The 24333-nt window shown below is 43.3% G+C and overlaps 1 protein-coding gene across 2 annotated transcripts in view; it reads left to right on the forward strand.

Annotated features, from left to right (window-relative positions):
- Window positions 1-24333, forward strand: part of RIPOR2 (RHO family interacting cell polarization regulator 2) — a 107186-nt gene that overhangs the window by 55979 nt on the left and 26874 nt on the right. For both annotated transcript variants that reach the window (XM_085571842.1, XM_085571841.1), the window contains exons 2-7: window positions 17566-17692; window positions 18837-18992; window positions 19626-19704; window positions 19919-19942; window positions 20955-21008; window positions 23811-23960. In XM_085571842.1, coding sequence (XP_085427968.1) covers window positions 17566-17692; window positions 18837-18992; window positions 19626-19704; window positions 19919-19942; window positions 20955-21008; window positions 23811-23960 — 590 coding nt within the window. The remainder of the gene's footprint in view (window positions 1-17565; window positions 17693-18836; window positions 18993-19625; window positions 19705-19918; window positions 19943-20954; window positions 21009-23810; window positions 23961-24333) is intronic.

A 24333-nucleotide genomic window follows, 5' to 3' on the forward strand; every position in this document is an offset into this window, starting at 1 on the left:
CGGGCGAGCGGCGTCCCGGAGCGGGCTGTGAGCCGCGGCAGCGCCGCCGGCAGCAACAGGTACCCGGCCGGGCTCCCGGAGGGGTGCGGGGCCCGAGCCCGCGGGGGAAGGAAGGAAGGAAGGAAGGAAGGAAGGAAGGAAGGAAGGAAGGAAGGAAGGAAGGAAGGAAGGAAAGGGGCGCTGCTGAACGGGGACGTGGCTGAGAGCAGCTCCAGGGCTGCGGGGCAGGAGAGCCGCGCTCACAGGAGCGGGTCCTAACCCCGCTCATCTGCCGGCGGCGGCGAGGTTTTGAGGAAGGCAAAGGTGCTCTTTTGGGGCGTCCCGGGCATGGTTTTAGGCTGTGATTGTGAAGAAAATCTTGACCATGGGTGTTCCCTGAGGGGCATGAAGCTGGCTTAATATTTTATCACAGAGCGTGGCAATGCTTAGCCCTGTTTCCATAAAAAAGTCTCGGCGTTTCCTCAGGTCTTGTCTTTCTATTTCCAGTGGGCTTTTATGGTATTACTGGTTAGAGGAGAGCTTAGATCCTCTTTAAGTTCCCTTTACAGTCCTCTGGCTCTTTTCCAAGGACTGATGCAAACACATAACACGCTGGCATTGCTCTTCAGTTTACCTCTGAATGCCCTGGTTACAAAAGGTCACCCTAATCCTGTGACTAGTCTTTCTATCGCTGCGTTTGCCGAGCATTTTGGCGTCTCTCATTCAAAGTTTTAAAAAGCTTTCTGGAAACAGTGTGCTTGTGGCCATGCTGCCTTTGCACCCTTTTATCCATCTCTCTGGGAAGAGCTGAGTGTATTCCCAGTGTAATTGCAGGATTCATTAATCTGGCCATGTATTCAGCCACGCTCATTTTGATTACCGTGTTTGAGCTGCTGTCATGCAGCTGGAGCCTGGGGCAGAGAGCACACTCTCAAGCAGAAACATCATCTTCTCCAGTGGTTAATTACATTTCACAAGTATCTCTCTCCTGCATAAACAAAAGTAGGAGCATACCCAAAGAGAGATCTTAAGGAAGGAGACAGGAGGAAGGTGTATTTCCTGAAAGATTCCTTTGCTAGTTGCCGAGCTGTCTGGGAGATCTTCACACACTGGGAAGAGACAAAATGTGATGTGGTTTTTGTGGCCAGACTCAGAAAGGTATCCACTGGGATGGGTTCAGAGCTCTGCTTTATAACCATAATGGGCAAATGTGACAGATTGTTCAATTTTTAAATGAACGTGGGTGGGTATATATGTTGCACAGTGGGAGTCTAAAGGAAGCAAAGTTTATCTTTTTTTCCCATAAATCCAGCGTTTTCTAAGCTAATACCTGAAGATTAGGACAGTACTTAAGATGGTGTCTGTACTGCTTGCAAGTGCAGATAAGCACTTGTGCAAAGTGAACTTTGACGATCCCAGCATCCATAACTTGATGCTGGTTTGACTTTTAGCATCCAAGCTGCATTTCCTTGATGAAGTGTGAGCTCTGGGGATTTTCTTTGTTTTATTTTGTTTTTAAAAAACAATATATTAAATTTCTTTCCAGGATCCTGCATAAGAAACAGAGCACTTAGCTTTGGCATGTTGCTACTCCTCTCTAGAATGACAGGACAGTTATACCTTAGAGGTTTTTCTGCTGCAGAATTAATATTTCTTAAATGCTTTGAAACTTGTAAGTGGAGAAGTGTGTGTTTTGTGAAGGAGCATCAATAAGTGAAAAAGGTGCTTTTCTTCCCATGTGCTTTCAAGGCACATGACCATTTTATTCACCTGTATCACAGAACAAACACTCGGGCTAAGAGTGGTACAAAGCACAGCCTCAAAGCTCACAGTGGCATGTTTACGTGCCATACAGGGTTACCTTTTGCTCTTTGATATTTTTAAACCTGAACAGGCAGAAAGGTAACTTCCACACAAAGTGCAGTGCTGGAAAAGGTCTGGGGAAGCCGCCTTGTTTCCTGCTGGGAGAAGTGGGAGTGAGAGCTATAAGCAGCATTGGCTTTTTCCAAAAAAGGGATGGCTGGTTTGACACTTTTTTTTTTCTGATGCTATACATGTGGCAGTGACAAGCTGCTCGCAGACAACCCACTTAACTGGGGTAGTTTTCATCAGGCAAACTAGGCTGTGAGCAGCTGGGAGATAGACAGCTTGTGTCTGTGGCCATTCAGCCTGCACAGAGCATCAGCTGAAAGCAGACAGGGAAGGAAGTGAAACAGCAATGCCTGAACACACACTCCTGGCACGGGCTTGTTAGAGAGCACTGGGATGAGAATTAGTATCAGATAGGGGCCTGTTACATCACTTTGAAGTTGTGTGGTTCCTGGATGACTCTATTAACAAAATGAGAGGAGAAAAAAATGGTTATTTTCTCACTTAGCAGGAGCTTGGAGGTCATTGTTTTGTTCACTCAGCTTACAGTGCCTGCTGATTTTCTGAAAGGGAGGTTGCTAAAGGAGTTTCTTACTGAGAGATTTTCAAAATTAATCTTAAAGAACACACACTGAATTTGTTTTCCCCTCCACTAGTTTTGCACTGATTGTTGCATTGACTCCAAGATGTGCTTGCCCTTTCAGGAGGCAAAGAACGGCCCACTTGGAATTTAAAGCCAAATGTGAAGTCTTTTGAGAGCAGGAGCAATTTTGCCCTGGGAGACTTTACAAACCATGGTGGCTGCATGTTAAACCCATGACAGAGTCAATGAGAATTTAAGTTGCCAACATCTTCGTTTCCCATGTTGTCCTTCAGACAGTTGTGTTACACCAGAGCACAGGCAGAAGGGCAGTCTGTGAGCAGGGGAGCCAGGCTGCTGGAGGAGGAATGGAAGGATGGGCTTTGCCAGCTCCCCATGAGAGAGCTGGAAGGAGATCGGCAACAGAAGCCAACCTTGATGGCAATGAACTGGGTCATATTATATCTCTCTGCCTAATGTCAGAAATGGCTTAACTAAGGCTGGGCAGTCAGCTCAGTTTGAGCTCCATGACTGTGCTTCCCTACATATCCCAAATCAAACAGAAACTGCATTTTCTTGTCCACAGCTCTTCTGCAGCTTTATTTCCACTCCTCAGTGCAAATGCTGCTCATGCCCTCACTTACCTGCATCTGTGTGGGCTGTATAGCTGGCCTGGGGCTGGTTGAATCCTGTCCTGTCCCTTCCCATAAAGCTGGTGTTCTGACACCTGAAATACTTCCAGGTGGGAATTTCAGGGGGAAAGGAAACATCAGGTACCAGGTAATATTTTCTGGGAACTGTAGTTATCCCCATTTGGCAGCCTAGGGACAGACAACCTTCAGCTCCTGTTTTACAGCCCGTGAGGTACCAGTTTTAGCTCAGCCTTCACCAAATCGTAGAATGGCTTAGGTTGGAAGGGACCTTTAAAGGCCATCTAGTCCAAGCCCCCTGCATTGAGCAGGGACATCTTTAATTAGATCAGGTTCCTCAGAGACCTCTCCAACCTGACCTTAAATGTTTCCAGAGATGGGGCATCTACCACCTCTCTGGGCAACCTGTGCCAGTGTTTCACCACCTTAACTGTAAAAAAAAAAAAAAAAAAAAAAAAACCAATTCTCATGTCCAGCTTAAATCTGCCCTCTTATAGTTTAAAATCATTACCCTTTCTCCTATCACTACAAGTCTGCATCCAGGGGATTTGGATTAAATCCCTAGAATTTTTGCTCTTCAGCTCTGGCTTTGAAGTCTTTTTGCTGCTGGTTCTGGTGCTGTTTAGAATAAAGAGGATTCCACCTCCCCAGTCCCATCCAGGTTAATTAGGGAGCTATAGCTAGTCTCCAGGAACCAAACCATGATCAAAAATGACAATCCCAGTACGTGCTGCCCCATGGGATTTGGTAGGTGTGGCGAAGGGCAGGTTCATAGTGTACTTGAATTGCTTTTTGGTAGCCACAAGTACAGACCTTGCCTTATTCTTTGCATACAGGCTCTGCACCCAGTGGACTCAAGAAGTGAGTCCTCTAAGCATGGCACAAGAAGTAACTGGCCTTTTTTTCCTAAAATTGTCTTTTTCTTGCGTCTTCTTCTGTTGCAAGGGTATCCTGTAATTTTTACTTCCTGGCCAGCACAAAAGAAATGACAGATTGGCACAGGAGTATTCGAGCATCTTTCTTCTTTTCAATGGGAGGAACAAATTGAAGCTGACAGTTCCCTGGAACCAGAGCAACACATGAAGTAGTCACAATAATACATTTTATCTTTCAGCTCTTTTAGAGCATCAGAAGCTCTCTGGTCTCTGATGCCTCCAGTAAGCTGACCTTGGCTGGCAGAGCCAACCATCTCATTACTGCTGTCCCACTGCTCACAGCCTGCCCTCTGTCCTGGCCCTCAAACAGCCTGATTAACTGCAGCAGCAGCTATTACTTTCCAGGTTGTGCATCCTGCTGCTAAACCTTCACTAACACCAGAACTGTTTCAAATAATCCCTTCTGTAATCACCTTTTTTTTTTTTTTAAATTCAAAAACCTCATCTAGCTGCAGCACCCAGAGATTTGTCACAGATGACTTTGTCCTGAAAACTCTCATCAACAGGAAAACTTCTAGTCATCCATTAACTCCAAGAAGCAGTTGCAACAGAGAAAATATCTTGTCATCACGAAAGTTCTGGTTTTAGCTTGTGCCTTTGCCTCTACAAAACACCAGTCTAGACCAGCCCTATCTTTTACTATTTATACATTTGTATTTGAGCTGACCAAAAGAAGGAACTGCTTTTCAATGAAATCTGTAGGAGACAGGCAAATAAGCATCTGTAAATAGTGACAGGAGGTTCATGTTTCAACAGAACATGCAAGGTTGAACACCAGATCTTCCCTTCTCTTTCCCCAAATTAACGTCTTGCTGTCTAACCAGCCAAAACTGCTTGATTTGTGCCTCAGTGAGGTGTCTTTCTTCACTGTCAGATTTGTGTTGCATCTGCTAGAAGTGTAAATCTGAACAAAGGAAAAAATTTTTTGCTTATAGTGAATGCACTCATTGAGGGTGCCTTAGAAGCCTTGAGGATCAAGGCTTGTGCTTGGGGTTGACATGGTGACAGTGGTCTATGATAACTGCTGCAGGCAGGTAGGGTAGACAGTGCAGCTCTCTATTCCAAGTCTGATAGGCATTTTCTTGTTGTGTAACATGAAGGAAAATGTATTTTCCATAATTAAGCATCTTAACATCCTCTGTTAGTATTTAATTTTAAAATGTTTGATTTTAAAACTTTTTAGCTGTGGTACAGAAGTAGTGGTGTATGTTGCAGCTTTGTGCAATAATATCCCTGCAAGTAATCTTTGGCCAGTGAGTCTCATTGGGTATGGATGCACCTTTTTCTCTGGTCACCCCTGTAAGCATCGCTGGATCAGGGCAGCAACCTGTGCACTTTCCCAACCAAACAGGCACATCAGTGGGTGACAACAATGCTGTTGCCAATGCTCAATTAAGTGTGTAAAGTGTTGCCCTGCATGACTGACTGCCCTTTCCTTGTCTCATTCAGTGCATCCATAAAACAGTGTTCTGTTAGTTCAAAGAAGGACTTGGTTTTTTGCACAGAGGTGCTGGTGGCATTGGAAGAGTTGGCTGTGAGGTGCTCTTTGATCCATGAGGCTTTTTCTTGAATTCAGTATGACACTTGCAGGTCACATCTACTTAGATATAAACAAAATTTTGTGTATAAGAAGAGATGTTGCCTAAGATAAACAGAGAAGAATGTTTAGTTTATTAGATGTTCAGATTAATAAAACCAGGAGCTGGAATTGCTCACTGCAGTAAGTCATCTGTGCTACATAAAACCAAACCAAAGCTGTATTAAAAATGCTAAGACTCAGCTGAGGCCAGAGAATAATCAGCTTAAAAATCTGCCTGCATAAACTGAGGTTTTGCTTTCTTTGAAATCAGAGGGAGATCTTGTCATCATCTCCCTATATGACAGCTGGACCACAAAGCCTTGTTCCATTATGTAGAGTGCTGGACTGGAAGTGCTTTCAATACATTTGATTTCCATGCCCTGTGCTGAAAACAGAAGTTCCCTGAAGGTTAGATGGCTTTTCATATGCAGTTAACCAGCAAAAGGTTGCTTTTTCCCCATTCTCTCCTAGCTCTACCCTTAAGAAGAAAATAATCTTCCTTCCTAGTAGAGAAGGTGGCAGCAGTGGATCCTGTGTGGCAGCTTCTATCTTAAACTGAACCCTGTACACAGGGTTCCTCCAGACACTGTATTTCTTGTGGGCATGTCATGCTGCCAGCAGCTGAGGAAGACAATGGCCTCAATTGGCAAAGGGACAAAATAATTGTCCATCCTCATGAAAAGCTGTGATATTCTCCTTTTCCTATATCCTTAATAATGGTCTGTTAATATGACGTGATTAGGAAAATGCAGAGATCAACAGAGAAGGAAGAAACGAAGGGCAGCAGAGGACAAGCGATGGGGTCATTCCTAAAAGCTTGTCATTAGCCTGCAATGGCCCCAGTAGGTCTTTCTTTTAAATGGCATACTGTGGAATAGCAGGGATGAGCCAAGATGCGCTGCCTTAATTTGTTTCATGAAAAGTTGCACCAGATAATTACCTTGTAGTTCAGTGACAAAAAGCACTGTCCGATCTTTTCAGTTCATGCTTAGTTTATGTAATGTCTCTGTGTCTAGAAAACTCAAATGGTAACTAATCCTATAGCATAGCTGGAGCATATGGCATTTTAAACTCAGGATTTGGTTCTTTTTTAATGTCCACTAAAAATTAAATTTGCCAATTAACCCTGACTAGATCTACCTGCTGTAGTTTTAAGAGTTTCATCAGGTTTGCATTGGCTTTGTCTGTGACAGTAAACTACAGACATTTGCAAATGTTTTGGGCAGGAACAGCAGCAGACATAGACCAGCCTGTATCTATGGCATTAAACTCTCCTGCCTTTCAGAGGAGGATAGTACATCAGGACTGCTTTGGGAATGATCCTTGGTCCATGCTTCCCAAAATACGCACAGTAGTTGTGTACGAAAGCCCTATGTGGCCTAAACCAGAACTGCACCAGTGACTGTTTAGCATAACTTCCTTTAAGGAGCAGAAAGCCATTGCAGAATCAAGAGAGAACAGCTTTTCTGTACTGAGAATCTCAGCATTCTGGAGTGGTTTGTGTTTTAAGGGACCTTTAAGGGCCATCTACTTCCAATCCTGTCCTTATCATGGGAACCTTCCAGTAGACTAGGTTTGCTCAAAGTACAGTCCAAGTCAACCTCAGTGTTTCCAGGAATGAAGCATCTGCAGCCACTCTGTTGTAGATGGTCCAGTGTTTCAGCACCCTCATTGTAAATAATTTTTTCCTTATATCTAGTCAAAACCTACCCTTTTTTAGTTACAAAAGATTGCCCCTTGTCCTATTACTACCAGGCGTGCTGAGAAGTTTGACTCCATCTTTCTTACAAGCCCCTTTCAAGTACTGAAAAGCTACAGTTCAGTCTCTCTGGAGCCTTCTCTTTGCCAGCTCAACAGCTCCAACTCCCTCAGCCTGTCTTTGTAGGAGAGGTGCTCCATCCTCAGGGCTCACTCCAGCATGTCCCTGTCTTTCCAGTGCCGAGGGCCCCAGACATTGATGCAGTACTTGATGTGGGGTCTCACCAGAGCAGAAGGGCAGTGTCCCTCACCCTGCTGCCCACATGCAGCACAGAATATTGCTGGTTTTCTGGGCTCCATTTGCACGTTGTTGAGTCATCTTGATAAGTGTTGAAATGAAATGTGGTTTCAGAAAATGGTGGCAAGGAGAGCAGGTCTCCCTAAAAATCTAGATATTTTTTCAAGTGGTTCCTGTAAACACCTGTATGTCTATAAAGCTGTTCTGCTCTTTTTGTGGATACCTGGTACAAGATAACTGTGTGGGACAAGGTTGGGATAGCTGTGCCCTCTGGCAGTCTACACATAACAATCATATTTTTTATTTTGCTCAGCTGCTACATTGGTCATAAGACTTCTTTTTCCAGTACCAGTGTCACTAACACAAGCTTTTCCCAAGAGGGACCTTAGCATAGACCCTTACCCTTTTATCCTCTTTCAGATGTTTCATACAGATCCTTTAATGATCCTGACCAGAGAAAATGGTGGTGCTTTGGGAGTTTAGGCTGTTTTATAATATTAGATATGTACTCATATCCTGTGCCTTCAAGAGGTATTAAATGCTTAAAAGAGGTATTAAATGCTTAAAATATTGTAGCCAAGAGAATAATGAACTCTGCCACAACTTTAAATAAAATTTCTTAAAGTTGTATCTGTAAGAAGACTGAAGTTTTGAATTTGAAAATGAGCTGAAGCCAAGAGACAAATGAGTTGCATCAGTGCAGACAGCCATTCTTGGTTGCTCATGGACAGTGTTCAACTACTTGATGTACTGAAAGAGAGCTTCAGACAGATGCTATAGCCAAATGTAAATGGAGTAATACAGGACTTGTATGGCAATGCTCCTTAAGTGGCCACACTTGTAAGGTGTAAAAATTATTAAATAAGTCTGTGCTGCAATGCTCATGTCTGGGAGAACATCCAGCTTTAAAGGTTTTCATCCTAGGACATGTAACGGTGTATCTTCAACAGTACTTTAGTGAGCAGCGTGCCATTACGACACTCCTGGAAATAGACTGATCATATAAACATCCATGGAGTTTTAAGTCACCCTAATCCCATGTATTTAAAGAGGAGCAGCAAAGCGTTTGTATCTCATTAGTGGCTGAAAGGATTTGACAACAATGATGTTTTACTTTCCTTTCAGGGATGCAAAGCCTGTCGTACTTGTTTAATTTAGCTCACTCATGCTTATATTAGAGCGTACCTGGAATGGATACCGAGAACAGCTAGTTTGTCTGTCTTGGCTGAGGGAAAACAAATAATCTCTAGAGCAGCCCACTGGTTACCCAAACCATCCTGCATGTGTTTACTTGATGCATTTACTTTCCTGCAGATGCAAAGAAATGGTATCCTCAGCTTGCTATCCTTGCTATCCTGCTACCATCTGTATTAAATGAGTGTTATAAAGCAGCAAAAATGTTGGTGCAAAGTAATTAAAGAAATCAGCATTCTCAAGGACAACTTTGCTAGCCATTGCTTTTTTTCTCCTATCATGGAGAAGATTTTTATATTCATTCCTTGCACAGTCTGAGAAAGTGAAGTCACTCTGTGTTACTTACACTTGACGTGCAAATTTAGGTCACTGCTCAGATTCATCATGGATTTTGCCAAAGGACTCCCACTGGAGCTGCATCTATTGGCATCAGTGCTGTCTGACCCCACTTGTGCTTGGATGTTACTCCTGGGTGTTATTCCAGATGTTACTGTTGGTCAGTAAGGGTCAAGGGAGACCACTCTTGGTTGGTCACTTTTTGTGGTCTAAGCTAAGAAATTAAAATTACACCCAACATCTGTGGTCAACCAGGCATATGCTAAAAGAGGTAGAGAAGTAGCCAGGCTGTTTCTGGCTGGAGGAGTTCCCACAACCTGTTTTGCATCCTGCTAGTCTTACTACTGCTCAGAAGATTGCTCTTAGTAGTTTATCTCCTGATGCAGGAATAGATAACAGAGCTGTCCAAAGTCTTGCACTTTTATGACTGTGCAGTGCTGCCACAATGACAGTGTAGTTAATTGTGTGCTCAAGCCACTCTGTTGAACTGCTTGTTAAGGATTTTGTGCAAGGTGGATTTAAAGCATGAGAGGATTGTTCTCAGTTGTGTTTCAGAAGTGCTTTTTCTTTAGATTATTTGCCAGCACTTGAATGGCAGTGGGTCTTTGGTTTTAATTAAATCTTACATTGACATAGAGAATTATCAGTGATGAGTAGAATTGGAGTTGACTTCTAATCAAAGATAATTCTGCATACTGGGGTGGGTTTGAGATGAATGAATGTCAAATGTAATTAGATGGTCAGATTCTGATCCCTCAGCTGCACTCACAAGTACAGTTATAGACCAAATTTTGCTTATTTATGCTAATGCCAGCTGAATATGATTGCCCTATGTCTCTAATGCTGTAGGGAGAAAGATTATGGAGGGCTCCATGTGGGCTCCTGCGCATGCTCACCTCAGCCACCAGTGTGAAATAAATGTTAGAACTGAAAAAAAAAAAAAAAAAAAAGGAGGTCAGCTGCCACAAACCCATCTGTTGTGTGCTGAACCGTTTAGGATCAAATTTATTTTCCTTGGGTTTATTACAGTGAAATAACTCATTTGCATTTCCCTTTCCTTGGGTTTTCAGCTGTACCAGGAGGAAGGTGCAGTGTAGTCTTTCTCTGAGGGGAGGTTAAGCAGAGGCTCCCTGGCAGCACAAATAGAGAAACGGGGGCATTGCACTGAGAGCTCTAGTGAAGCAGTAGATTCAAAAAGGGGAGGAAAAAAGCTAAGGGTGGTATGAGACAAAAAGGGTGCTGCTTTTACCTTAGCTACTGCCAATCTTTATTTCTGTGTTCTTGTGAGGTGATGAGAATTAATGCTAAAGGCATGTTTTACAATAAAAATAAAATGAAGTGAAAAGTCCTCACGCTGACCTTGGTACCTAGACTGGTGTGAGAGATGACTTACTGAATATATGGAGCTATATTGCAGTAGGAACATCAGCTATCAAGTTCTATGCATTTGCAGTCATATCTACTTTAACGTTTTGCTCTTGACCTGGACTATTAGCTTTTTTCTTACTGTTACTATTGCTTTTTATGCAATAAAAAGGTTTATGTACATCATGTAGTTTGGGTAGGAGGAGCAGGAAAACAACATGGGCTGTTACAGATGGTAGACAATTTGTATTTCTGCTCAGGGTGTCTAGTGATGAGCTAGCAAATATTGTAGCATTTGAATTGAAAATGCCCTTACATGCAACATTTAAAATGTTCTTACAGAAATGAGGCCATAAAGTACAAGCCTTTTTCCTAAGGCTTGATGCAATTTGAAACAAAAGCTGAAATTTGGTACTGAAATATTACATTTTCATTTATTAGAAACAGGTAATGGCACCTTGTGCTCGCTTGTGGGGATTTCTGCATGAAAAAGTAAAGCTCCCAGCTGTGGGCTTAAGAGCTATAAAAGATGCATCAGTTGCATAAACATTTCTTTGTGCATTGTAAGAATGGAATCCACCTGAATTGAAGGTATTGAAATACTGCTAATAAAAGAATCACTGTAGGTGTGGTGTCCCTGATGGACATAAAGTCATCCGTGAGAAGTGTGCTCAAGCCTTCAGAGAGATCCTGCTGGATAATCAGTGCCGAGGATGTCCATGGTGAGGGAAGAGACCACCTCAGCAAGAGCAGGATGATCTGCAGTGGGCTCAGCTAAGTTTCTTGAGGCAGAGCAGGTGTTTCCTTTCCTGTGCTGTGGCTACCAATGACTTTGATGCCCACCCAAGCATGTCCCATGTGCTCCCACGTGTCTTGTTTGAAGGAGGGGGCTCCATCTAGCCTGTAGCTCCTTCTCTGTGCAGCACTGCTCTTCAGCCATGTGGGTAAGCCCACGTGGCTCGTTCTGTATGCTAAAATTAATGTGTGAAGCTCTTGGGTCTGCTGGCCTTTCACCGGCTGATGTAGGCTTGGGAAGTGTGCTTGTCGGTGTAGCCATATGCTACTATTTAGGAATATCTCTAAGCCTTGGACTTGGGTGGGACAAATGCACATGATTTTATTCTGGCAACCAAGAATAGTTCTTCAGATGGAGTTTGCATGTCTGTACAGCTCTAGCAAATGCTGCCCTGCACAAGGGAGGAGCAGCCAATCACTGAGAGCATAAAATGTGCCATGAAGGTTTTAATTCCTGTAATTGAGTGACCAAGAGAAGACACCTTTCTACATGTGCTTCCAGGAGACTCCCACTGCACAGAAATCTTCCTGACACATAGAGAAATTATGAGCCTGCTCACTCATGCCTAAGAGTTTTTGACCTGAAAGTGTAAAAACTCTTGTGCAATAATTAAATTTCTTGTGAAGATTTTTATAATGCTCCTGAGCACTCTTACCCACGTAGCACTGTCAGATTTTTATGTTTAAAAAATCAAAAGGATGTGTGCTTTCTCATGCAAGATACATACCTCTGTACCTTCTGGGAGACTAGGGAACATGGAAATCATAGATTCCAGGTGAAATTATTTGGGCTACTGGCCATGCTGGCCTTGTGTTGCCAAAGTGATTCAGCTAAATAAGAAGGAAGAAGTTGGAAAACAAATATTAAAAATTACTAGACTTAGGCTACAAAAGCAAGCAGCATGAATTGGAGGTGCACTGAATGAGCTTGGCACTGAGCGTGTGTAAGTTTAGAATTTCATTGGCTGTTTTGGAGGATGACATGACTACTAGGGCATAAAAGTTCCCTAATTGTGGTTGTCTTTTGGAGAGATGCATGGTCCTAAATGTCATCTCATTGCATTTAAGAGTTTTTCTCCTTTGTAGGGCAGCCAGCCCAATAAGCAGAATATAGACCTTGGCATAGATGAGAGAGGAAAATGTTTTTTTCTTTCTTTAGTCACAACTATATCAGCCCATTTGTCAGACATATCCCAGGTGTGCAGGTAAGAAATGTTCCTAGCACACCAAACAGAATTGGTTGACTTTTGTAGCCATCCACTCACATTAGTTAGTGGACCCCCTCAGTTCACCTTAATCTAAATAATTATCACTTGATTTTTAACAGGCAGCCTGCAGACCATCATATATCAACATACAAACTATCTCACTGCAGGGATTACCTCTCCTGAGATCCAGAATGAACCTTGAACCATGTGTCACAAAAGAAAATAATATAGGAAGAAAGGATGATCAAGGATGCTTTCAGTCACTCAGTCCTGTCCCATTTAATTGGCAATTATACATGATCCTGAAGTGTCCTCGAAGCCTCAGCTGCAGCCAGCTGCCTTACACCTTACAGCAGATTCTAGACCTGGAGCCATAACTGTAGCTGCTACAAGGAGAAAACAGGAAGAATCAAGGGCACCATCACCACTGTATATTGCAGCTTTACACGGTTGTTAGCACATGTCTAGCAAAACCAACTTGCCCCTGTCATGTGGTGGGCAAAACATGCCATCTCCAAACTGGTCATGGGGAAGAAGCAAAAAAAAAAAAAAAAAAAAAAGGCTGTGCAAAAGTTAGATTAGATTTAGCAAATGTGTTTCTGCCTAAATTTCCCCTCTTAGCTCAATCAAGCACTGTTTATCAAATATTTTGGCACTGTGGGAGGTAGAGGTCTGTGCTGAGGGTGATGAAGAGAGGGCAGCCCTGTGGAAGTGATTGTCCCTTCCCCACTCATTAGCTCAGGCTCAGCTGTTTCCCCATTTCCAGACTGAAAGAAGAGCTGAGAGGGGAGACTTTTATTTCCCTGGGGACAGAGACATCATCAATTATCTGCCATTCTCTGCTGCAAGCTGTCAGCGAATAGGGCAGAGGAGTACTGATAGAATTTCACCTTATCCCTTGATTTACTGATGGGCTCATCATTCAACTGCTGTGCACTTAGCATGGGCAGTACTAATTATATTAATTATATTTCTACACAGGGCATGCTTATATTAGCAGTAAGGAGACTGGTGTCTTTAAAATGGAACATCCCTGGTTCATTAACTATATAGATTTAAAAGTGTAAGCATAGTCATTATGTCCACTGCTGAAGTGGATCTCTCAAACCACAGAAGCATTTAATATAATTTTAGATGTGCAACTTGCATTATATTGAGAGCAAAATTTATACTGCATGTAGAAGACAGTAGTATTATATCACATAACTGTTAAATGTAGACTGAGAAACTTGATCACTCCTTTGGTGTAGCACCAGAATGCCCTTAGCGCTGTTCAGCTGTGGGGATACCCGTCAGGTCAGTAAGAGATCTGGGTGAATCCTCAGGGGCTGAGCTTTGCTGAAATTACATAGCAACTGCATCCATTCACATCATCAGGATACTACTGGATTATTAAATTCAGAGGTAGGTTTATGTAGTTGATAGCAGAGAGACCTGTGAATGGTTTAAGAGGCAGGAAAATAAATCCCTCTCAACAGAGGATGTGACAACAACATGAGAGATACTCATCACTCAAAGTGTATTTGTGAGATGGGTATCATAATAATCCATGGATGCAATACCCATATTGCAGCCATTGTCTCTGTGAATTTGGGCCAAGGAACTGATACAGAGTCTGCAATTTTCTGAGGTTGATTGGAAATATCTGAGATGTCATATTATGAATATTAGTTTAAATCTTAAGAACAGATGGTGTTGGTACAATAGAGTCAACCTTTAACCTGACCAATGGAAAATAACTGAACAGAGCTGGGATATTTCACCAGTTCCTACTGCTACCTCCTTTTATCTCAGTTTTCTTCTGTACAGAAATTAAACATACATTATTCACCAAGATTATATATAATATGTAGGGAGAGGCCACAAGCCTATCTGGGCTCTGAGTTCTGACCATTTTATGCAAAAGCAAAGCAAAAGTAGCTCCAGGCAGGTCTTCAATTTGCATTTCAATTCCACTTCTTGCACATTTTTTCTGGTATCTTGGGGAAAGTCTCAGCTACTAATGCCTTTCAAAGCCATCTGAATGCTTGAGCAAAATAAAGAAAATAAATAAGTACATTCCTTTTCCAAGATTATTTATTTTTTAAGTTAGCTCAAAGGAAAAGAAAATCAAAACAATTCCAGTATTTCTGCACAGTCAGATTTGCACACTAAGATCCTGTTCAGAGTGAAAGCCATTTGTATTCCATTCATATTAATAGAGAAGAGACATCATGCAGAAGATGCTAGGGTTTTCACAACAGTTTTGAATCTAAAGCCCTTTTCATAGCCAGCGTGGTTGTGATTAGCACCCCATTTCAAGTTTTGCTTTATCTCTCTTATTTTTTGAGGAATGGTTGATGTTTATGCAGCTAAATCTCCTCTGACTGTCAATGTTGTTTAGCTCCTCCTAGGTCTCCAGATGTTGTCAGGGTGTGTGTGTTAATGATCCTGTCAAGCCATGCATGTACTGAACACTTGCAAGGGATTTTATTTCTGCTCCTTGGCACTCTGGACCAGATTTTTAATGCAAATCCTTGTATGGGAGCATGCAGATTGCAGCCTAATTGTCTGAAGGTTATTTGCAAACCCAAAGGGAACTTGCTGTGCAGACCCCAGAGTACTGTGGTCAGGTGGTTTCCGCTCTGTCTCGCAGGAGGTGGCTCTCTGTGGAGTTTGAACTGTTAGAGATAAGCTGGCACAGGGAAACTCTGTACCATCTATAGGGATGTGAGGTTTGACCCTGGAAGCTGAAAAATGCCTTCTGGCAAGTGCTGTGCCAGGTATCAGCAAGCCTGAGCACAGCTCAGCCCTGCAGAGGTGTGCAGAGAGCCTTGTGGATGTAGGGGTGAGTACAGAGTCAAATTTGGGCTCTCATTGACCAAAGACTCAAGTATCTCCAGCTGTGCCTGGAGCATGTTTATCCCTGTGTGAGTTAGCCAAAGTGCATCCTCACTGTGGTATCTTCTGAGTTTGTGAGGAGTAGCTGCTCCAGAGCCTCTCTGTTCCTCCACGCTCTCCTCTGTCTGTGGGTTTCTGCCTAATACAGGTGCTCATGGCCCTGGTCTGCCTGAGAGCAACTTCTCTGTCCCAGGGGTTTATCCTTGCTGTGGTTAAACTCTCTGAGCCCTGAGCTGGGTGGGCTGCATCTGGGCTAGGCTGGGACACGAATGGTCAAGTACCATTACCACCGGAAAGGAGAAAACTGTCTTTGACTGCACCCCTTGTGGTATCTCTGAGGCTGTTCAGTCAAGGGGACAGCCCTCACTTCCAAAAGAGGAAGATGTACTCTGGGTCGTGTAATAGAGAAAATGTCTCATCAGCAGTAGTGCTGGCAATGCTGAGACTGAAAGAAGTGTTTCTGGCAGAGTTCTTGCAGAAATATTCCTGACAAAGCTGCTCCTTGGGCAATGCAGTCTCCTCCAAAGAGAAAAAGTAGTTCGCCATGGCACCTACTGCCACCCCAAAGAGTATTTGCCCAGCTTAACGCTCCAAATTAAATATAACTCAGCAGTGCACAATGTTTCCCCACATATTTGCTTTCTGCAGTGAATGTTTGCCATGCAAGCACCATGTAGCTCTGTTGCTTATCATTAATAAATGTGTTCAGTTGTGAAGGCTCACAGTGTAGATCTCTGGCTTTCACAAATGGCTGCTTTATTGGGCACTCGCAATCATTCCTGATCTGTGGGGATGAGAGGGCGGTTTAGACTTGCTGTCACCCTCTCAGCCCTGTAGGTCAGAGTTGTCAGAGTCTCACAGAACATGAGCTGCACTGCCTGCAGGCAGCTCCAGCCCCTGCCATACCATCCTGCTTCATTACCAAGCTCGGCTACTGGAGTGAAATGAACTGGGGCCACGGGGCAGGCTGAGTCCAGCTTTTAAAATAGAGGGAAAAGAATGACTAAAACCCCTCTTTTTCATTTTCTGTCACGTTATTTTTAAGCTGGCCTAGTTTCTCAGTCCATTTCACAGCACAGTTGTGTCATCAGCTGAACTGACATCCCAGGAAGGATGGAGGCAATGAAAGGATGTGTCCTGCAGGATGGAGGAGCTGTGTCTGGGAGTACCTGCTGACCAGCTCCCTCTTCTCCAACATCCCTGTTTTCCTCCTGCTCCGTGCCCTGCTGCTTGGCCTGTGTTGACCATGGTGCTCCTCACGAATTGGTGGAGCCATTCTTCTTATCAGAGTAGCACAAAACCAAGCCAGCAGAAAAATCAATTTAATTGTTTGCCGAGGGCAGAGACAGGAAAAACAATGGATTAAGGAGAAAAGGAAGATAAAGGCATCCCCCTTTTCTCTTGTGGCAGCAGATAGAGCTGCTGTGAACTGTAGCACTTTTCTGCTATTTATTTGTGGATGGATTGAAATCATGCTAGTTTAGTGCAGATGCCAAGCTGGGCACTGGAATTGAGCACACAGGGCAAGGGCTTCCTCCCTGCTGGGCCCCCCCCAGACACATGAAATGCAGAGCATACAGTGCCTGGAGCTTGTTTAGTCCTCTCTCTTCACGGTGGAGGGCATCCCTCTCATCACGACATGTCACGGCTGCACATGCACCCACCGCATCTTCCTTCTCAGCAGCCCCTGGGCTGAGCAGCCATGGGAGCAAGGATCAAAGTGGAGCTGTAGGGCATTCATGATGTATCAATCCTTTTTAAAATTATTATTGTGTATAATCACACTTTGCAGTGACAGTGAGCACTTCCTAAGGGCCCTGCACACTGCCATAATAATTCCCAGGACAGATGGGGACACTGTGGCTGGGGGTGAAGCATGCCAGGCATGGTAGAAATTGGGGATGGCATTGGGATTATGACATTGAAGTATCTGGTTTCTAGTCCCACATCCAGACCCTCTTCGTGTTGCTGGTACGTTTTCAGTAGACCCTGGGCTGGAAGTCAGAAGTTAAAATAGGACTGTTTTGGTTTTAAGTGGGGATGATTTGGAAATGCAAACAGATTTGTGCCCTGGCTTGCAGCCCCTCGTGGGGTCCAGGTACCCCTTAATGTCACGGATGGACACCAGGCTGTCTGGCCTCACTGCCTGCCTTTTACTGTAATTCCACCCTCACTGATATGCTTTCTGTTGTTTTTCAGGAATATCTCCAAGGCTCCCTGACATCATGTCAATAGGATCACATTCATTCTCCCCAGGAGGTCCTAATGGGATTATTAGAAGTCAGTCCTTTGCTGGCTTCAGCGGGCTTCAGGAAAGACGGTCCAGGCAAGTACCCATGTTCCCTAAGGGGAATTTCAAAATCAGGCTGTAAGGGAGTCCTGGGCTTTAGGGGGTGAAGAAGAAAAGGAGATGAGAGAGGACTTCTTTATCTCTGACTCTACCAGATAAAGTGTCCTAGGCTAAAATGTCTCTATATATTTTTTATATAACTAAGCTGTTACCCTCAGCCTGTTTGCCTCTCCCCCATTAATGCAGGGCTTCCTCCCATGCCTCAGAGCTGTGAGAGAATTTCAGAGAACCATTTTATCTATGCAGTGATCTTTTCAATATGTGAAATATGCAGGAACACTGCACATGATACACTTGCCATCACCTCCTGTTTAAGACCACTGCTGCCTAAAAGACAGTTTTCTCATTGCTGCACCACTACGAATCCAAAACAAAGCTCTTTTCCTGAGCTTGGCTGCAGAGCCTTTCTGTGCACTGCCCCTTAGCTACACAGGACTTGGGGCTTTTAGTCAGGCATGCCCAAGCCATGCAGTCCTGGATGCTCCCAGAGGCTACTTTACAATTGATTTTAACTTGTGCAGTCTCCCAGTGCCAGACCACCAGTTAGCAACTGAGGAGTAACAGCAGGCAAAGGGCCTCATGTTGTCAGCCCAAATCAGTGATGGTTGTTAGATGTTGACCTACCCGGCAGCAAAATCCCCAAAGAGGCACCTGTATGCAGCAAAACTGTCCTCACTTTGCCATGCACTCCATACTCAAGACCAGTGATGTTGTTCTCCAGAAGCTCTCTTAATCAAATCCCAATCTTCCTTAGGACCCACAGGCATTATACCTGAGATTATCTTGGCTCTTCTTTCTTTTTAGCACTTGGATGTAGTTCAGCTCTCTCATGGGCTCTCTGATGTGAGTTAGGACAGGCATGGTGCAAAACAGAGAAATGTCTGATGAGCCTCAGCTTTGGCCTTGCATTTCCAGACAAGCGTTTATGTCTTGGGAAGCACATATCCCAGGCTACTCAGATTCTTAACCCGTAGGGAAATGCAGGCCTCTAACTGGCAGGCACAGAAGTAGATACATTTTTTGCAAGCAGATATAATATCAGAAGATTTCTTCAAGCTAAACTCCTTTGAGATTTCTATGATTTATAGGGATTTCTTCCTCTTTGATGTTCATTTTGCAGGTGTAACTCCTTTATTGAAAATTCCTCCGCGCTCAAGAAGCCCCAAGCAAAGGTGAAGAAAATGCATAATTTGGGCCATAAGAACAGCACCACACCCAAAGAACCCCAGCCCAAAAGGATGGAAGAGGTCTACCGAGCCCTGAAGAGTGGCCTGGAGTAAGAGCTTTTATCCTGCTTGTTAACTGAAGCTTTCTGTGACATTTTAGAGCCTAGAGAAACAAGAAGATGAATCCTTCCTCATAAGAGATGAACATACACCTCTTGAAGTCTGGATTGTGACACTTGGTATCTAAAATATTTGTCTGAGAAACAGGAATACAGGAAGCAGAATCCATTTCCATTCACATTTTGAGAAAAGCTCCCAAAGTCTGGGATTTCAGCGTCAGATTTTTTTTCCCTCTGAGTTTCATAGAGTCCTATCAAAGGCTTGTATTGCCTTTCAGATAACATCCCACATGATAACAGGGCTTTTATCAGCCAATGCAGGCATAGCGACTGGAAGGCACCAGCCCATAAACTAAGCAGCAGATTAGCTTACTTGAAACTGGTTGTTCAGTGTAAAGAGAACACCGAGCTCTTCCACACAGTTAAATAAGGGGGCTCCTATTTATTCCCAAAAAGGCAGCAGGGAGCTGCTTTGAGGACAGATCAATGTAAATGAGTTTTTTGTCTGTAAACACATCCAGTGAGGAAAGTCATTTGTCAGGCAGATTTTCTTTTGAGATGGTCATCAGCCAGCTTGGTATGTGCTGCAGAGCTCATGCATCGTTCTCTGGTTTGTGTTTGCAGTGAGTATCTGGAAGTTCACCAGACAGAGCTGGATAAGCTGACTACTCAGTTAAAAGACATGAAAAGAAACTCACGCCTGGTACGTGCCATGCTTTTCCTTTGTGTAGATGCACAGTGGCCTTCTTGAGGTGCTGGAGCAGTCAAGGGATGGGTGTGGGATACAGGGAATCTGCACTGACACAAATTCCCTTTTAGCCATGGTATTGTTTGTGATTTCTGTTGAGTGTCAAACACTACTTTCTCATGGTGCTGTTGTGTTGCAAAATTAATCAGTTTTGTGTTCTCTGTTGCAGGGAGTCCTGTATGATTTAGATAAGGTATGCTACTCCCTTGAACACTCATTTTGCAAGGAAGCATTAATATCCACACAGTGAACATGGAACCTTTCTCAGAGGGATCTGCTAGCCATGCCAACACCTGCATTTTCAAAGGAAGAAGTCCCACTCCCCTCCTCTTCCCAGGGGCTCTGGTATTGCCCGTTAATGCAGCATCAAACACTGTGTGCTCACTAATCTGGCATCAAATGTACCCCACCAACCCTTTTTCTGAGGTCTGCCAGGTCAGACTGGCTCTGGGATGGGCACAGACAGAGAGACAGAGCCCTGCCAGGCAAGGAAGGAAGGAAGCAGAGGAGGGACTTCCTTTCTCTGTCAGCTGACAGCCCTTAAATCCATTCCCTTTTGCAAATTCTCTCAGCCAGCTCCACTCAGATGGGGGCTGATAGCAGCACACCAGGGGGCTGGAGGGGGATCCAGGTAAAGCCCCAGTTCATTCCTGCCAGTTTTGAAGAAAGAAAAATTGAAAATACATTTTCCCTGCAGGAAAATTTGGGTGAAAGAAAAGCTTTCAAAAACATTTCCTGAACAAGTCTGACTTTTTTTTTTTTTTCAGTCAAAATTCCAAGCTTGGGTTTAGTCTCAAAACCAGCTTGCTGTGGAAGACTGTGGATCTTAAAATTCAAAACCTGAGCAATATTAATAATGGGATCTCAAAGTACTGAAAACATTATTTTTTAACCTAAAAAAAAGCTCTGCTTTCTTTGTTTGTTTGGTTTTTGTTTTTTTTTTTTTAATAATTAGAAAAACCTATAGAAATCCCATCAAATGAAAACTCTAAAAATACACATTAGGTAAAGGAAGTGAAGGTGCTTCATTGTCAGCAGCAGCTTAACAGTAGTAGGATGGGACAACTGATTCTGGATTCATGGTCAAGGAAATCCTATGTGGTTTAAGGAGTATCTTGGATCCATGGGGACTAGCAGAGATAGCGTGGCAGTGTCTTACTGATTTATTTAAAGATGCCTCACCTCTGTCTTTTCCTTTCTTTCAGCAAATCAAAGCGGTTGAAAGATACATGAGAAGGCTGGAGTTCCACATTAGCAAGGTAATGAGCTCTCTCCTATCATCTTTCTTCTGCATCTGTTCCTATATTATTGAGGAAACAAACCCTTGGCCTCCTGCTGCCCCTTTGTGCTGGGGAGGCTGCTCCCAGATTGGCTGTTTTTTCCATGATAGGCTGGTGGTTGGAGCCAAAGAAAGGGTTTCCACACAGACCCCAAAGTCCAGCCATGCCCCAAGACACTCCCACATACTTTTAGGTACAGAGAAAACATAGGGTTGGAGACTTGCTGGGGAAGATGTATCTCACAGCATGCTTATTGTCAGACTTTAGATAGAAGGAGAGTTGCATCTGAAAGTAATTTAATTCAGCAGTTATCTCTAGCACACACAGCAGCTAGTTTGGATTTATTCCTGGATTTCACTGCTAATGCTTTTGCTGCGTGGTTTGGGGCCCGCATCCACCTGAATGCATTGGTGAGAATATCAGTGGAGGTACTTGTGATTTACACTAATACGTTTTAGAGCTGGATGAAATCCATGGCATGTATTCCCTTACTTATAAACATATCTGCTAGTCATTAGTTGCTTTTTTGAGGAAATGACAAAGGAATGAATTATTTTTGACAGATGAAATGTCTTTTGAGAGTCATTTGAAAAGCATTTGTGCAGCTTCAAGTCCTCTAATTATGACAACCTATCCAAACCTTTTAGTTTCAGTCCTCTCTTACTCTTGGAGCTGAAAATAAAAATATAAATTATGAGGCGATAGACTGAGATTTTGTTCCCCAAGCCACCTACTCCCTTGCTGGCAACATGAATGGCAAAAATAAGTACTTGAACATTTCCATTCAAATCCTTCCCACTTCAGCCTGCTCAGAGCTAATGGTTTCTGGGTTTATAATAAGAGTGAAAAGCACCAAACGTGAGGGGTAACGTTGGTCCGTGTTACTCAGGCTTGCCAACTACGTGAGTTCACTCTCTGTAACCCACGGCAACAGAGACAAAAGGAACAGAGTGTGTGGCATTAAAGCCCACAGGCTCGGGCAGGTGGAGAAACATCTTTGTTTCTAAGGATAGAAAAGAGTTTTTTCAGCAGTATTTAATCAGGGACAGAGAGATGCCCTCTCTCTTTTACCTGCCACTGCTCTGTAAAGGAAGCAAAGCAACGAAAAGGGGGTGTGCCACAGCAGATCCCACATACTTGGGGAGCAGATGAGCATGTCCTAGCCACACTCACATGGGCAGGAGCAGGATATCAATCCCAGACCAAGGCTCCACTCCAATGTCAGAAGTAAATACCAAATGACAACTATTTATAGCAGCTGTCTTTAGCTTGCTGACTTGCAAGGGAAACAGGAGTGAATATGAGTGCAGAAAGTTTTTTTTGTCACTTCAAAATGGCAAAATGATGCCTGTGTCTTCATGATCTTATGCCGAACTCTTGCACTTTGCAAAGCATTCACTGTTTTGGGTAGGGTGTCCTCAGGTCAGAGGCTTCAGCACCCAGTTTTTCAAGATAGCCTTGTAAAAATTGACCCAAGGCTTTGAAGCCATCAGGAAGACAAGTCCCATTCCAAACAAATTAGCAACAGCACTTTTTGTTAGATGCTAAGCAGACTTGGAAAATAGGATTTGAAACATGCCTGGATTGTCACATCAGGCTCATCTCTAACATAGCACACAAAATCACAGACTGGCGAAGCCAAGGTGCTGGATGCTTTCATAGAGAGAAATAATGCCATGAAAATCTATTGCTGAGCAGGAGCACTGTTGGACACAGAGTGACCTCTTGATTTCAGAGATAACAATGGAGTTATTTTAGGTAAACCCAAATATCATCCTTTTTTAGGAGGGATATTAGAAGCAGAAAGAAGAGACAGCTTCTTCAATTTTTGTCTTTCTCCTCACCCTGATAGTCAGGTTAGAAAACACACATCTTCTGTATTTGACAGATTTAGTTTATAAAAATATAAACCACTATATATAGCTGGTGTGTATATGTGCATGTATTACTCAGTTGGAGTAAATGTATGCATTCAGTACAGGGATTAGAGGGAAAAGGGAAACCAAAGCGTGAGGTGTGTAAATCCACTGCCCCTCCAAAGTCAGATCCAGGTGAGACTTCAAACTGTGTGAGACTATGCTTTGCAAAACTTCTCGAGCACTTACAGTATGTTGAGTCTCTAAGTTATGTGAAAAGAAAGTAAGAAAATGACTAGATGTAAATGTCTGGGGTGGGGTTGAAGTTCAAAATACTTTTTTATCTTGACATCAGCTGTTTGTAAGCCCTTGTGCTGATTCCTAGTAGGACTCCCAGTTTCTGGAGAATGGACAGTAAGAGTTCAAAATAACACTTTCAGCTTCCAATACTACCTATTAGTCAAATATTGCAACAGCTTTGATCCATGACTGATATCACCAAAACCACTGCTGACCCTGTTAAATGTGCCATTTACCACTTCCAGTTGCATTTGGCAGTGTGGGCTTTGCAGTTGCCTTTTAAAGAGCTCTTCCACAGTGAGATGTTTGAGAAGCTGGATGCATTTCTGCCTCACTGTTACGATGGGGAGAGCATGAGTAGCAATGCTTAGAGGCATGCAGGGCAAGCAGGTGAATTGCTGGCATCTACTATGGCTCTATTGAGATTTTTACAGTGGAAGTTTTTTTCATCTTGTGTTCCTTTTCCACAGACTGTAACACTATCACAGCTTCATTTCCTCAGCCCCTTCATTGGATATAATTGTTTGGCTGAGTTTTCTTTTAATGCAAATTACTTCATTGTGTTTGCTTTATTTTGCTGGAGTTTCTGGATTTTCTTTCAGTACACTTTCCTTGTTCCCACTAGGTGGACGAGCTTTATGAAGCCTATTGCATCCAAAGACGTCTCTGTGATGGTGCCAGCAAAATGAAGCAAGCTTTTGCAATGTCTCCTGCCAGCAAAGCAGCTCGAGAGAGTTTGACCGAAATCAACAGGAGCTACAAGGAGTACACAGAGGTACATCCTCATCAGTTCATTCTTTTCACTCTCACACTGTTTGAAAGCCATGGGAACTTTGCCACTAATTTCAGGGAGAGTTTCATCCAGACAGAAGAAATGAAAGCCAAACTCAGCAAAGAAGAATTAGTATTTGTTTTTCTTCAGGTGAATACCTGATGTCTGACAAAGACAGGTTACATGGGCCCAAAGAGTTCCTTGAAATAACAGGTTAGACTTTAGGAGAGCAGGGAACTAGGAACTGAAAAAAAAAAAAAAAAGCAAAAGCAGAAATCTGCCTCAAACCTACTTAAACTCCTACTACCTCCTTCATCCCTACATCTGCCTGCAGATGTAGGGATGGTAGCTTGACTAGAAATGATGTGCGTACAGA

This window comes from Lonchura striata, chromosome 2 (assembly GCF_050655825.1).
Source record: "Lonchura striata isolate lonStrDom1 chromosome 2, ASM5065582v1, whole genome shotgun sequence".
Taxonomy (NCBI): domain Eukaryota; kingdom Metazoa; phylum Chordata; class Aves; order Passeriformes; family Estrildidae; genus Lonchura; species Lonchura striata.